The sequence below is a fragment of the Amphiprion ocellaris genome, chromosome 9 (assembly GCF_022539595.1).
Source record: "Amphiprion ocellaris isolate individual 3 ecotype Okinawa chromosome 9, ASM2253959v1, whole genome shotgun sequence".
Lineage (NCBI taxonomy): Eukaryota > Metazoa > Chordata > Actinopteri > Pomacentridae > Amphiprion > Amphiprion ocellaris.
In genome coordinates this window covers 24,231,174-24,244,893 of record NC_072774.1, presented here as the reverse complement: position 1 = coordinate 24,244,893, position 13,720 = coordinate 24,231,174, and the positions used below count along the sequence as shown (strand labels likewise).

The 13,720-nt window shown below is 38.7% G+C and overlaps 1 protein-coding gene across 4 annotated transcripts; it reads right to left on the bottom strand.

The window, feature by feature from the left end:
- Window positions 1-383: 383 nt before the first annotated feature.
- On the bottom strand, window positions 384-11,013 carry LOC111572932 (transcription factor E2F3). 4 transcript variants are annotated; one of them, XM_023276825.3, is made up of 8 exons: window positions 10,475-11,013; window positions 8,201-8,360; window positions 5,892-6,022; window positions 4,942-5,030; window positions 3,748-3,906; window positions 3,334-3,448; window positions 2,548-2,689; window positions 384-1,752 (listed from the first exon to the last, which is right to left on the bottom strand). In XM_023276825.3, exons 1-8 carry the CDS (start codon window positions 10,754-10,756, stop codon window positions 1,457-1,459), a joined length of 1,374 nt encoding a protein of 457 aa, XP_023132593.1. In that variant the 5' UTR covers window positions 10,757-11,013; the 3' UTR covers window positions 384-1,456. The 4 variants fall into 4 exon arrangements, with proteins under 4 accessions (XP_023132593.1, XP_023132594.1, XP_023132595.1 ...); XM_023276826.3 differs by having other exon boundaries at window positions 8,240-8,360; window positions 10,475-11,011; XM_023276827.3 differs by lacking the exon at window positions 10,475-11,013 and adding an exon at window positions 10,151-10,325.
- Between the last annotated feature and the right edge of the window lie 2,707 nt (window positions 11,014-13,720).

The window sequence follows — 13,720 nt, the reverse complement described above, 5'->3', positions numbered from 1 at the left end:
ATTTCAGCTTCACTGTTTTCAAATTAAGTGGCTCTAAACACATGATACCAAAGCTTGGTTGCACTGAATTCAGTTATGTATTCGAATCTTATTTTTATTACATGTTGAAGTCTCATTTAGTGGCTATCAGGTCCTTGATGTCAGCTATTTCTACAGTATTAAAATCCATTAAAATTCAACAGTTACTGAATCTAAAAAGACTCACCAAAACTGCTTTCACTGAATATTCAGTGTGCATGAGCGAGTCAGTGCTTTCTGATCACAGTTTAACTGCACAGCACAGTCAGAGGAGGTGTTAGAAGTTGGGTTATGGCGATTTCTGCTGATGAAGGTGGAACCGACAGGTAAGAAGCAGCAACAGATGGAGTCCTGAATTCACAAAGTATCAATAAGAGTTGGAGAAGATTTATTATTATTATTTTTTTTTTTTTGTGCATCACATCTGAACAGGCCAGAATTAAACATCCGGTGGTTCAGCAAAACCCCACATTACCCAAGAAGTGATGGCTTTTCTCTGTTAGCAACTAAAAAGTTTCTGGGTTATGTGAGGCCAGGCGTCACTTCTTTTTGTATTCATCATTGCACTGTGAAAATTTGCATTTAATGACAGACTGATGTTTAAGAGCATTGAGAGTACACACTCCTGTTATTTTTTGATGCCATTTTACAGTTTAAATTTGTAGTCCAGAACATTCTTCCATGCTAAGTTTCAATATGGAGGAACGCCTAAATGTATACAGTATGAATACTCTAACTTTAGAATCAGAAGGCCAGATATGTAACAAGCAACCCAACAGGTGACCAGTCTGTCTGCCTGACCAAACCGTAACCGAGTCATGAGTGCCGTGCACAACAATCGTCCTGTTGTCTTTTTATAGTTCCTTTAATTTCTAAAATGTTCTACATTTGCACACAAAAGATTTCTATTTAACAGTCAGCAGTATGAGCCTTCAATCACAGATCATTGGTGTTGAATGAAAACAGTAAAAAACCCTTCAGAATCTCGTCCTGACAACACCTGGCATTAACACTTCCTAAGGTTTACCTGGATGATTCTGTACAGCTGATGGGAGATGCATCAGAGGACAGATTTAACCAGGATTCTTACAGATTTAACAACACTTCACTGCTCTACTGATGGCTTTGGATCATTGTACTGATAAATCAAACCTCACAGAACCGCAGCAATGCCAGGTGGTGTTGGGGAGTTTTTCTTATAGCTCTTTGTTGTTCTCTCTGTACAGCATCACCTTACAGAGAGCGTGGACAACCTTCCTGTCCCCATTTAAACTTCACCAACCACCTGTAAATCATCGTCCACTAAAATAAAGACGGTAAAGGCTTCACACTGACCAGGCCACTTATCACTCACACCATGAGGGAACATGGTGTTTAGCCCCTTTGACACAGAAAAAGCCCTCAGTGTTTCATCCCCAGCTATGTGCTTTAGCTAATGCTAGCTGCACAGGAGATCATCCAGACCCAGTGAAGGCATCTTATCAAAGTCACAGGCATCAAACAAGTCGCTAATTCCCTGATCATCTCCCAAACCTAGAAGGTAATCATCTTGGTCCAGAAGAGGAGGCCCGAGGTTTAGGAAAGGCCCCAGAGAAGCAGGGATCTGATCTTCTGTCTGCTGGAGGAGGCTGGTGTACGGGGACGAGATGGGGGAGAGAGTGGTGACGGAGACGGCTGAGGAAGAGGGAGGTGGAGAGAGGAAGGGAGTCGGAGCAGGAGCTGTGCAGCTGGGATCTGTGGAGGGAAACACAGACTACCGGTTACTATCTCTACACAGCCACATAGAATGGACACAAGCAAGCCGTTCATTAAATATAGTCTGGATTAACAGTTTTTCAGCCTGATTAGTGTCTTTTTGCACCGCGGTTGTCCATGAGAAGGTTCAGTACATCACAAACCAACAGCTAAATTCACCTTAACAACTCTGAGCTGAACACCGTAAATACTGTCAGAGAAAGACAACAAGGATGTGATGTTGTCCATTTCATTATCATTTGTTGTATTTTGTTTTACCCTATATCTATTTACTTAATTATTTCATTTATTTACTATTACTATTATTGCTTCGAGCCTTGTCTTTATGACTTTACTTTCTATTTTCTTTTATTCCACTTATTCATTTTCATTACTTGAATATGGCATTTCTGGTTCTTTTCTTGTTCTTCGTGGTGGTGTTGTGTGATTTATTAAGTAAATCTTTTACCAGGCTTAACTCTGTTTTTCTACTTGTGCCTCCCTGATCATTCTCCTTCTGCTTCTCCTTCTTTCCTCTATTGTTCTGTCTGTAAAGCTCTTTGTAAACTCTATTTTTAAAGACTACTACTTAAATAAAGTTATTAATAGTTTTAAACTGTGTACAAGAGCTAAGATGCTTTTAAAAAAATGTCACCTTGACTACCTTATTCAGAATTCAACATCAGATATGCTGTCTAGTGTAAGCCACAATAAACTGAGGATAAAATAAAGCAAAGTAAATTAAACCTCCACATGTAAAATATTGCTGCACTCAGATATCCATCTGAAACAAACCTTGAACTACTTTGAGGAAAGGCGAGTTCCCATTAATATCTGTGTTTCCGTTTTTTATTGGACTCCTGGGGTCGTTCTCCTCGTCTGGACACAGCAGGACTTCTATCGGACCCTTGGTGCTGGTTAGGTGGATGGACAAACTCTGGAGGGAGGAAAACATTTTTGAAAAGTCAAAATTAGAGAAACTGATAGGCTTCACCTTGACTACAAAGATGGACTGTTCCAGTGAAAGATAACAAACATCAAGTCTCTTTTCCAGTGTCAAAAGATACGCACTGGTGTTCCTGGACATGTGCATCAGCTGGGAATGACACTACATTAAAGACAGTTACTTTAATGACCATCAGTACAAATAGAAAGATAAATTCAATACTTTAAAGCCAACTCATATTTGACCTCTTAAAATATTCCAAAATGAGCATTTGTAAAGACTGCAAATTTGCAGTGTTCTTATATGGTTACAGGAAAATGCCTTGTGATGCAATCTGTGTTCCAGACCCACAGCTACACTTGTTTTAGAGATTGAATAATGCATATTCTCCCTGGGTACAATCAGCAGTCAATTTAACCAGATATAAAACTGCTTCTTTAAGAGGAGAGTAAGCCACGGGTCAGATGACAAATCAGCAAAACGCAGAAGTTCATTAGGACAACAATGACAAATCCATTTTCTCAGACACATATCCAGCCTAGCCCTGGACTAAAAACTAACTTTAATAAGAATCTACATTGGAAAAAAAATATATAATTTTAGCATAGGACCAGGCTTATCCCAGGTGTACAAACCTCATCAGGATCTGGAACTTCCAGTTTGGTGTCTGTGGGCGCTTTGACGACAATCACAGTCTGATCTCGGAGGTTTCCCAGCTGTTTGATGTCTTGGTATGTTACATAAGAATATGTGGAGACAGAAGGGTTAAAGAAATAGAACGGTATCCCACGTCAGTGAAGCACATGTTAATACTGAGCATACAACTATATGCAACATGTTCCGGGAATAAAAACTACATGAATTGCTTTACAATTTTGACAGTTCACTGTTAAAAATAATCTACATATAATTACATATAATCAACCCTCTATATGAGCAATTTTCAAACTTATCCATCAGTTTGATAATATTTACCAAATGGATTATGAAACCCTGCTCACTAAAGTACCTAGAAGTCATTTTAACTTTTGGTATCCAAAAAAGGATATTTCTGGTTGCCTGCCAAATCGCTCATGTGCCTCATATCCAGGCTGCATCTCTGGATCAGCTGCTCGAGTTTCTGCTCTTCTTCACCGAGTGCAGAAACTTCAGCCGTCAGTCTTTGTCTCTGGGTCAGTGTTCCCTCTACCTCCAGCAGACTGCAGCCCCTGTGAGGGTGAGAATTGGAACAGATTCAGTGCTAGTTCAGGCAACTATTCCGGTACCTCGTGTTCATCGTTTCAAATATTTGACTTGGCTTCAACAGTGCAAAAAACTTCTGGTCTGATGTCAGTTTTCTGCAGTTGCAATTTCTATTTGAGCTGGTAGAACACAGATTTAGTTTGCAATATGTAGGGACTATCTTCACTATAAGCTGCAGAGGAATACTGTGACTGAAACATATGTGGGAGTTTACTTTTCAATAGGAAAAAGCATTCCTAGGTTTCCCTAATCCTACGTCTTATGAAGTGAGACTATAAAAGAGCCTTAAGAGAACTGAACTCTACCAAACACACACTTCACCTTGTGCACCTTGTATGCATGTACTGAAACTATTTGTGTTTAGATACAACTGCACCTTACATGTAATTTTTGCACTATTTAAGCCATGCTTTTTTGTACATGTGCAAATAATTTTAAAAGAATAATCTATTTCCATATTTCATAGATACACTTCACATACTATTTTTTTTCTACTAGGTGATATATTTTATTTTTGCACACTTCTTACTGTACTTTTAAAAATGTCAGATTGTGTAAATGCACTGACAAACTGAAACCAAATTCTATTCTATTTTAGAGCAGAAACAACCCTAAATAAAAGGCTTTCTCATAGTTAATTTGATACGAGACTCAATTGTAGACAGGGTAAGTGACTGATTTGGCTAAAATATTTTTATTAACATTCAAACTTTGGTCAACCCCATCATAATGAATGAAGGGAACTTTAAAGCAGTTAAATTAATAATGAGAACACAAGCAGACTGAGAGTAGCACAGCTATAAAACCTCTTGTGACTTCAGCTGAAGGAAAGACGGAGGAGACCTGGAGATCAATCCATCACATTATATTCTTTAATTTTTCACAGACGACATAAATGTCTAGTCTGATTGCCAGAGGATCAATTTCAGTGTGTGACTGAGCCCACAGGTCGACTAAAACTGATCATTTACGTGATGTAGAGGGAGCGAACGACCGCTTACATCCACTGAATGTTATTCTTCGATTTCTTCTTGATGAGGTGGATTCCTTCTAGCACATTGGTGATATCATAAAGGCGTCTTTTCTGTACCTGGAAGCAGAGAATACAAGTCGAGATAGTTAGCCATTTAAGTGACTTTTGGGCTGGTTTACCTCCATTTTACCCCTCTGAACAATCCAAGAGAAATCCAAACTGGGATCTTGACCCGAGTCGATGTTTGCCTCAGATTATTTTGCAACATGAGAGGTTACAGATAAGATCAGATAAAACTAATCACAAAGGAAATTCTTGTGCCAGATATTGCTCAGAAAAGCAAAATGACATAAGAAATGCAGTGAATAAAAAGTAGAAAAGAAATAACATATAAGTAGATCGTGCCTTAAACCTCCCAAAATGCTCATAGACTCAAAGACACCCCAATAATCGCAAACATGTTTGACATTTCTTAGTTAAAGCAAGGATGGGTACAAATCTCATGCTAGCATCCAAACAATGCCAAACAAGGACTAATATTCTAGGCCTTAAAGCTAACATTAGCCACAGATATTAGTTAAAAATTCACCTCCAGTTCTCACCAGAAGTCTCAATTTTTTCCCAGATTCACTCGCTTTTGTTTGTTCCTCACTGTAAAGTACTATTGCACCATTTTAAGCACATCTGCTTCTCCATGATATCACATAAGAAGTGCATTGCTTCTTCTGACAAGATAATCTTAATATTAAATCTTGCAGTGTGTGTATATGTCCAAAAATAGACAGAAAAAGTACCAGAAGTTTCGCCTCATGTGTGTAATGCAACACAATTTCAAGGTCTGTGAGGGATTGTAAATCTCCTGTATAATATCAATGACTAAATTAACCACCAGACACAATCCCTGACAGTATTTCCAACATTTTCTGTGCTCCAAAGCGATACCTGCGGTTAAGGTGTTCTCTTTGGAGATAAATTTACCTGTAAGGTTTCAGCAGCAAGATTTAGGTCCAGAACACCGTCAGAAGACTGAGCAAGAAGGTCGACAAACTTTTTCGTTAACAGGCCCAAAGATGTGTCATATCGCGTCTTCTCTGGAGGAGATTTGGGCGCTACATTGGATGAAAAGAAGAAAGAACAGAAAAATAAAAGAGAATGCTAAAGTGTTCTGCTTGATATTTAATTTTGACTAAAACATTCCTTGTTTCACAAAAGGAAGTCAAGCAAAGTGTGGCTTCCTCGGTACGAGAAAGATTTGAGCAGAGGTCTGGTCGACTCAGGATTCCTGAACCTCGCTACCAATGTGTTCACATAAAAGGGGCAGGAGCAGGTCTGGAGTCATATTTCTCACAAGAAGAACAAAGTAAAGTCCTAAACTAACATAAGGAATTTAAACATTTAATAAAGAATAAAAGCAACAGAGCTGCTGCAGGCAAAGTCATGAAAGAAGCTAAAAACAAATGAGCCAACTGTGTAAATGCTTTAATAATAGCATTTACACACCAAATCACTGCCCCATCATTAAAGCATGAGTAGATCTGACTATAATTATAATGGTCTATTCTATTAAATATGTTGCTTAGATGTAGCCTGTTCTTATAGCGTGTAAGACAATTTTTTGCCTTTTTCCTTCAGCTGCAGCAGAATGTTGGTGTCAAAAACACTATTTAAACTTATAAACAGGCTTAATCACAACTCTTCTAAAAGGTGACCAAGAAGTACAAGACATTGGTGCTTTACCACCTCTGTCTTTGGACTATATTGATGTAAAACGTCCTATAGAAGTAATGAAATGGTTTTGTTGTTTCTTGTAGTCAAGCAGAAAAAACAAAGCAAGAAAGAGAAGTTTCCTCTGCTGAGAATCAATAGCTCTCATATCTGTGCTCATTTGGGAAAGAAAAATGTTTATAAAGTCTGAAAACTCTCACTATCCATACTGGATCTTCTAAGAAGTTATGGTTTGTTTCTAATTTTATATACTATTACTAATATTTTTTATTTAATTGTAATGCTTTGTCTTAAATAGTTTTTTTTTTCGATCAATAGTCTTAACTGTTTATGCCTTAGGAGCACTATCCAATTTTCTTTATATTGTTGTCCAATCTCAACATAAAGACAATAAAGCTACTACTAATAATATTAAGAGCATAAGTCACCATGGAGATGTACAGATGTAAGAATCACCATTGTAGCTCTGAAAACTTTCAACTAAACCTGAAGTTATCTCACTAATTGTCAATATGTACAAATGTATATTTTAACAAATCTCATGCTACAACTTTGCAAAAACATCTACCTGAATGAGAATTACATTCAGTTTCGTGTTGTATCTGGGTCATAAAGACGTAGAATCAACTCTCTGTCCATCTCAAGACACTTGTTGTGCCATTGTTGTGCTGCATCGCATTTATTGGTTGGCTTATTGAAGCATGTTTGGAAAGCTTAAGTTTTTCTAGTCCAGAAAGAGGGAAATGACTTAATGAGTCATAACCGGCTACACTGGTACACTACAGGTCAGGTTGAAGTCAGCTTTAACAACCTCCAGCTGATAACATTCATGTCACGTGTTGAGTTAGTCGAGCGGCTTCTGTCCTCTGCAGCGTCTCACCCTCCAACACCGTCCAATTACTAAAATCAACAAGTCAGCTTATCACACCACTGCAGTAGCTTTATATCCTGAGCATAACAACTCATGCACAGACTCTTTTTTAAGTTTGAAGGATTGTCTGCTGGATCACACGGGGAACTCATGTTGAAAGTTAACAGAAAAATCAGGAAACATCTAAACAGATGCCCTTTTTGTTGATGAATGAATAATGTAAAATAGCTGGGAACCAAATGTTTCATATTGTTATTTTTATGAACCTTTTGGATATTAGAGTGCATTTCATATTTCAGTTCCATATATATATATATGTTCCATATATACGTATACAGTTCCATACATATTGTGATATTTAATTTGGGAAATCAAATCAGGAAATTTCTACTCATGACTTATATTTTTACTCTTTGATGACTAATGACAAAACTGCCATGTGTTAAAGACATTTACCTATTGAGAGGTCTACAGTGCTGAGGTATATTTCTGAGATAATTAATGTTCTAGGCCTTTTGTCATTACATATATAAATGCATAACCTCCCCTGATCAAAAGCAGAAAGAAAATTAAGCTGCAAAAACATTTATGCTCATCAACAGCTCTGTTCAATATGACAACCTGACAAACAAAGTGCATCAAGACTGTTCCTGTATATAAAACTGTAAAATTCTGGATTAACTGTACAAACAGGATGTCCGAAGGCCTCTCGTAGCCGTCTGCTTCTTACTTCTGGGTGTCTTTAACCGAGCCCCGTTGGCCGCTGAGCTGCCTCCTCGGCCTCGTGGAGTTCTGGCTGGTTCTGACTGGTACTGGTGGTCTGAATCATCGAGCGCCAACCGCCTTTTGGCCTTAGAGGAAACAAAAATAAATGTTAACGGCAGATATAGTAGTTGGCTGCTATCAGCAATCCCTGAAGTCATGTCTCATGAGCAATAACACATCAGAACTGTGATTTTTTCCTCCTCAGCGTCTCTAAAGTGTTGCCTGGTACAGCAAAATGACTAAACATTGAAAAGAACAAGAGGTTAAAGATTCTATAAACGGTCTAATAAAAGGCAGCACACACAGTGAGAATATTCCATTGTTGGGTTTGTTTTGATCGCTAAATCTGAAAGGAGAATATTGTCTCCAGTTTTATCCATTTCGGTTTTATTAAGCACAGCATTATTTCACCTCAGAACGGTCATAAAATCTGTCACGACAAATAAAATTTGACATCAAAATGCTAAAAGTGCAGTGAAATTATGGCAGTTTCATACACTGTCATACATGTGATGACGTAGTATAGAGACAGCAACTGTGACTTCTTGCTTTTCTTCAAACTGATTGGCCAAGACAAACCCAAATACCTCAAGACTGAGTCACACCCTCGAGTTTGATCCACATGCTGCACAGTCATGGCAAAGAAAACCAATAAAAGTATAGAAATAAGAATAAATCCCATAACTAAAGTGAATCTCAAGTTATTCTGATGTCAGGTTAAGACATGAGAAGAAAGAAGAAACTCACTAATCACATCGAGTTACTTCGGTGTTCCTGACATGTTGTAGTTAATATTCAAGAATTCTAGCTGGACAGTGTTTCTGTCAACTTATGGAATAACATAACATGCACCTACCACATTATTTGAATAGTTTGAGGAAGTCCAAGTATAAAATCAAACATTTTCTCCCTATTTAACACCATATTTAAGCCAACATGCATCTCTATAGCAGCATATTTCTTCACATAACCATGCAGGAATCCATTTTTTGCAGTTTTTTCAGCCAAAAACAGAATATTTCCCACTGTTTCATGGCATCGTGTTGGTCAAATCCCACCCTGCTTTAGCGCCTTTGAGTGACACACCAACACCAGTATCCAGCTACACTGAATTTCCCTCCAGCTACTCTTTCAGGGCACAAATCAGTTCACCTCTAGGTAATATTAACCAACACTGTAACCCATCCTGACTACTTTATCTTGCTGGATCTAGCAGGAACCAGTGAAGGAATAATATGCCCTCTGTTGACAGTCAAAGTGTCAGCCATTTTATATCAGCCAGCAGCTCCCTGCACCCCACTGCCTGCTCATGGCTTCAGCCTGAGATACTGAGTCTGCTTTGGTTCATGAAAGATGAATAGCCAGGAACAAAACCTCACCCTGAACGCTGCTCAAACTATTCTGTGTGGTTTGTGCATGATGAGAATACAGGAAACGTGCAATCAGCACTAAAGCACAAACTCGGGTTTCACTTTACTTGAAAAGGCTCCACAGCGTCACTTTATTCACACAACAGCAGGACAGACAACACTTGTGCAGAATTTTTTTTTTTAAAAAAAGGTCACAGCCGAGTAATGTTGTCCTCTGATCAGCATTACAGCCACTAGCCTGGAAAGCTAACACACATTTACAAGCTTCATCCAAGTTGCATCTCCAGAGAGACAAATATCCACCGAGCAGTCCAACACTGACCTGAAGCTATTTCTCTTTAACTGCTTGTCTTTACAAGTTTCGCTGCTCGTGTCTTGTTAAAAAAAAAAAAGCTAAAAAATGAGCTAACTAAGAAGCAGCAGTCCAACAATCCCCCCCCTCCAACCCCCAAATTAAGACACCAACAGCAGCCACTAGGCCAGCGCTAACGTTACTCATCTCTTACCAATATTTCCATCTGGCTGCAAAGGTGAAGCAAAAGCACCACGAAGTTAGCTAGCAGGCTACTAGCTGGCAGCCCTGCATGCCTCTAAACTAACTTAAACTCGCCTCGTGGCTCCCTGCAGTCAACAAAACTCTTCACCAGCCCACTTGGGCAACTTAGCTAGCGGTATTTAGTTAGCCACCTCGCTAGGTTGAGTCGTGGGAATGCCCTGGCTAAGTAGCTAACGTTAGCTGCCCGAACAACAAGCTCGGCTAGCTTAGCAGGCTAACACTTTGTCGTGTCTGTGGCGGAGCTGAACACGTCCAAACCGGGCTGTGTGATTACCGGAGGTCTCCCCAGAGCGGGTCGTTGTCCGGCTCCGTTGGCTGCAGCTTGTTGTGGAGTTGTGTAAATGTTGTTGACCTGAGGCTCGGATAAACACACACTGGATGTCTGTGTAACGTTGCAAGGCGGTGGGGTGGTTATTATTTGGATATACGTCGCGTTCGACTGTCCGGGGTTTAACCGATCCGACAGTGTGGTTAAAATGATATTATTGTCCAGAGGAGAGCCCCCAACCCCCGCTAAAATCACTTTGTCCGGAGCCGAGGAGATCCCTCTTCTCATCTTGCGTATTCGGGGTAACCCCTTTCTTGTCTCTCAACTTTCGAGCCCGTATGGCCGCTAATCCGCCGCGATAGTGACAAAAATAATCAGACCAAAGTGAAGACGAGTGTCTGAACTATCGACTTTTGTCAAGTATTTTTCCTCCTGAAGGTGCATTTAGGCAGATGCAACGGATTAAAAAGTAGCGCAACTCTCGTTTCCCCCGTCTGGAAATGGCTTCAGGAAACGGCCTGATGAATGAAGGGATACGGTTTACGCGCTCAAGAGCCCTCCCGCGAAACTCAGATTTCCCGGGAAATTTTCAAACGGAATTTACATCCCTCACACTATTGGTCCTCCACGACAGAGTCCCCGCCCAAATCGCTATCATACTGGCCAATGAGGGCCTCAGATGTAGGGTGCCACGTGTTCATTGGCAGATGTAAACAGGCGAGGTCACCTGTCACGCCTCATGTGTTTCCGGAAAAACACACTAGGTGGCGGAAGTGACACATTTTGCGGAAGACAACAGAACCAACTTACAAAATTATATCGTTATATTAATCTAGTAAATTCATGTAACAAGATTTTCCCGTCTGTTCTAAACTACTACTACCTGTTTGGTTCTAAATTAATTTCAATTTTAATTCACAGAATTTCCCTTTGGGTATCAATAAAGTATTATTTCAATTTCTATTATTTTCTTTAGATATTTTTTTTTCCTTTATAGCTTGATTTTATCTGCATGAAATTGACTGGTTCTGTAAATTCATGTCACGGGATTTTCCTGTCTGTTCTAAGCTACTGCTTATCTGTTTAATTCTAAATTAATTAAGTTTCATTGAAATTCACAGAATTTTCCCTTGGGGATCAATAAAGTATTTCTATTTTTTATTATTAATATTATTTTCCCTTCATAAGTTAATTCTGTGGATATTTTCTCTGGATAAAATTGTAATCTTCAGAATAATATTCCAAAATTCTTACAGTTTTTATATCGGCATTGAAGTTAGGTTCATTCAGTAAATTCATGCCACAAAATTTTTCTGACTGTTCTAAATTTCTGCTTACCTGCTAAATACTATTTTCCGTTTATGTTTTGATTTTTTTAAATCTATTTTCTCTGCATAAAATTATAACCTGCAAAATAATAGGTTGCTCTGAATGCAGATCAGTATTGTACAAGTTAGTAAAAAATATATATACAGTCTCTATTTTCCTCCAAAGACAAGGACTAGTTTGAATTTTAATATCATGAGACACTATGATGTTTATGTTAGTGCATCTTATTTTCTTCTATAGCCATATAATTGCATGAATTTTTCATGCAGAGTGGTTTCAAGAGTTTAAAGCTAATTTATTTGTTTTGTGCATCTTTTCTTCTCTTCAGCTCAACTGAGTATGCTCCCGTGCAATATTATTATTAAAGTGTTAAATTCTTTAATATCTTACAGTGATTGTAAAACATTATGTTTAAGTTGAAGCTCAGGGCACTGGAGCTCATATTTCATTAAAAATAAACACCTTGGATGACCTCATTGAAAATACTGGCTCCTGAAACACAATCTCAAAGCAACTAAGGTGAGTACACCAGTGGCCACTGTAATAAGCATGACTACAGACCACTTAAACAAAAGTGCTGCACATATAATTTCCTGCAAAAGCAAACTATATTAAGAAGGCAGTAAAAGAACCTGTGAACATCACAGAAGTTTTTAGCTTAGGTCAAGGCTGTGTTTAAAGTAGAATGGCCCCACGTCGTAAAACTTTGCCTGAACAGGTAATAAATTAGATTGTGACACTTCATAGAGATGGGAGAAGCAACGAGAGCATCAATATGGTACCGAACATTGATGAAAATGCCAAAAAAGGTAAGCTTAAAGTGGAGGACATAGCAGAAAAATCCCTCCAGCAGAGAGCAGCTGAAAAGAATCATGTGTTCTGCCATGAAAAAAAGATAAAATTGTAAAATATTAAATTATAAAAGAATTAAATCTCACCACTTGCAGTGAGGTTGTGATTTGGGCCACATATTTTTCACTGTAGTTGAACGTATTTGCTTTTATTTATACATATGATCAAATACAGGCACTTTAACCTGATTATAAGATGCTGCAAATTAGTGTAATTTAAAGTAATTGGACTGGGGTTTACTCACTTCATGTTGAACTCAGGGGACATTTAAGACTGGATATGCTGTGTTAGGAACTTGTACTGTGGACATGATTAATATTGTTAACGATCCACATTAAAACCACTGATATGGATGTTGCTTCAGCACCAACCTAAACACTGCTGCAGACGAAGCACCAACTGCAAAAACTTTTGAGGAACAACTCGAGGAACACAACCAAGAGCTCGAGTTGTTTACCTAAGTTCCTGAAATCCCCAGATTGTAATCAAACTGAGACTCTATGGGATGTTCAGGAACAAACTTGATCCATGGACACCTCCAGAGGCTCTGTGCCAATGGTTTTACTAATCAAAGCTGTTTTAGCAGCTCAAGCGGGATGTACACGGTATTAGGCAGGTGGTTTTAATGTTGTGGCTGATTGTTGTAGGTCAATCTGTTCTGTATACCTTGAGAATTGTGGCGGCAGGATTAAATACATGTTCAAGAGACGACCTTTCAGGTGGAGAAAGCTCCTTAACGAACCCTTAAAGATGCTGAAGTGTCCTTTGGGAAGATAATAAATCTCTTCCAAGCTTTTATTTTGCTGCAAATCCTGACCCCTGACTTCAGTGTTGAAGAGAGCCAAAAATCTTGTCCTGTAGGGATTCTTTAAATGTCACATTAATTGTTTATCATTGGGGAATTCCAGCATTTGAAGCTGAACTCATTACTGCTGCCACTTCTTAAATGTCACCCTTGGGCTCACCTTGAACAGAGAGTGTTTGCTAGCTACCGGCAGAATGTGATATTTGGGTATTAATTATGACTCGCAGCAACAAGTGCATTACACTTAATAAACATTTACTCCCAAA

Bases quoted from the DNA above. Each gene is read 5' to 3' on its own strand.
- LOC111572932 (XM_023276825.3), bottom strand. From the start codon at position 10,756: ATGAGAAGAGGGATCTCCTCGGCTCCGGACAAAGTGATTTTAGCGGGG. The intron at 3,449-3,747 runs ATATCCTTTTTT...TTCTGTCTCCAC, and splicing joins GATTTGGCAGGCAACCAGAA to ATATTCTTATGTAACATACC. The intron at 1,753-2,547 runs GTTTGTTTCAGA...TTCCCTCCACAG, and splicing joins TTTCCTCAAAGTAGTTCAAG to ATCCCAGCTGCACAGCTCCT.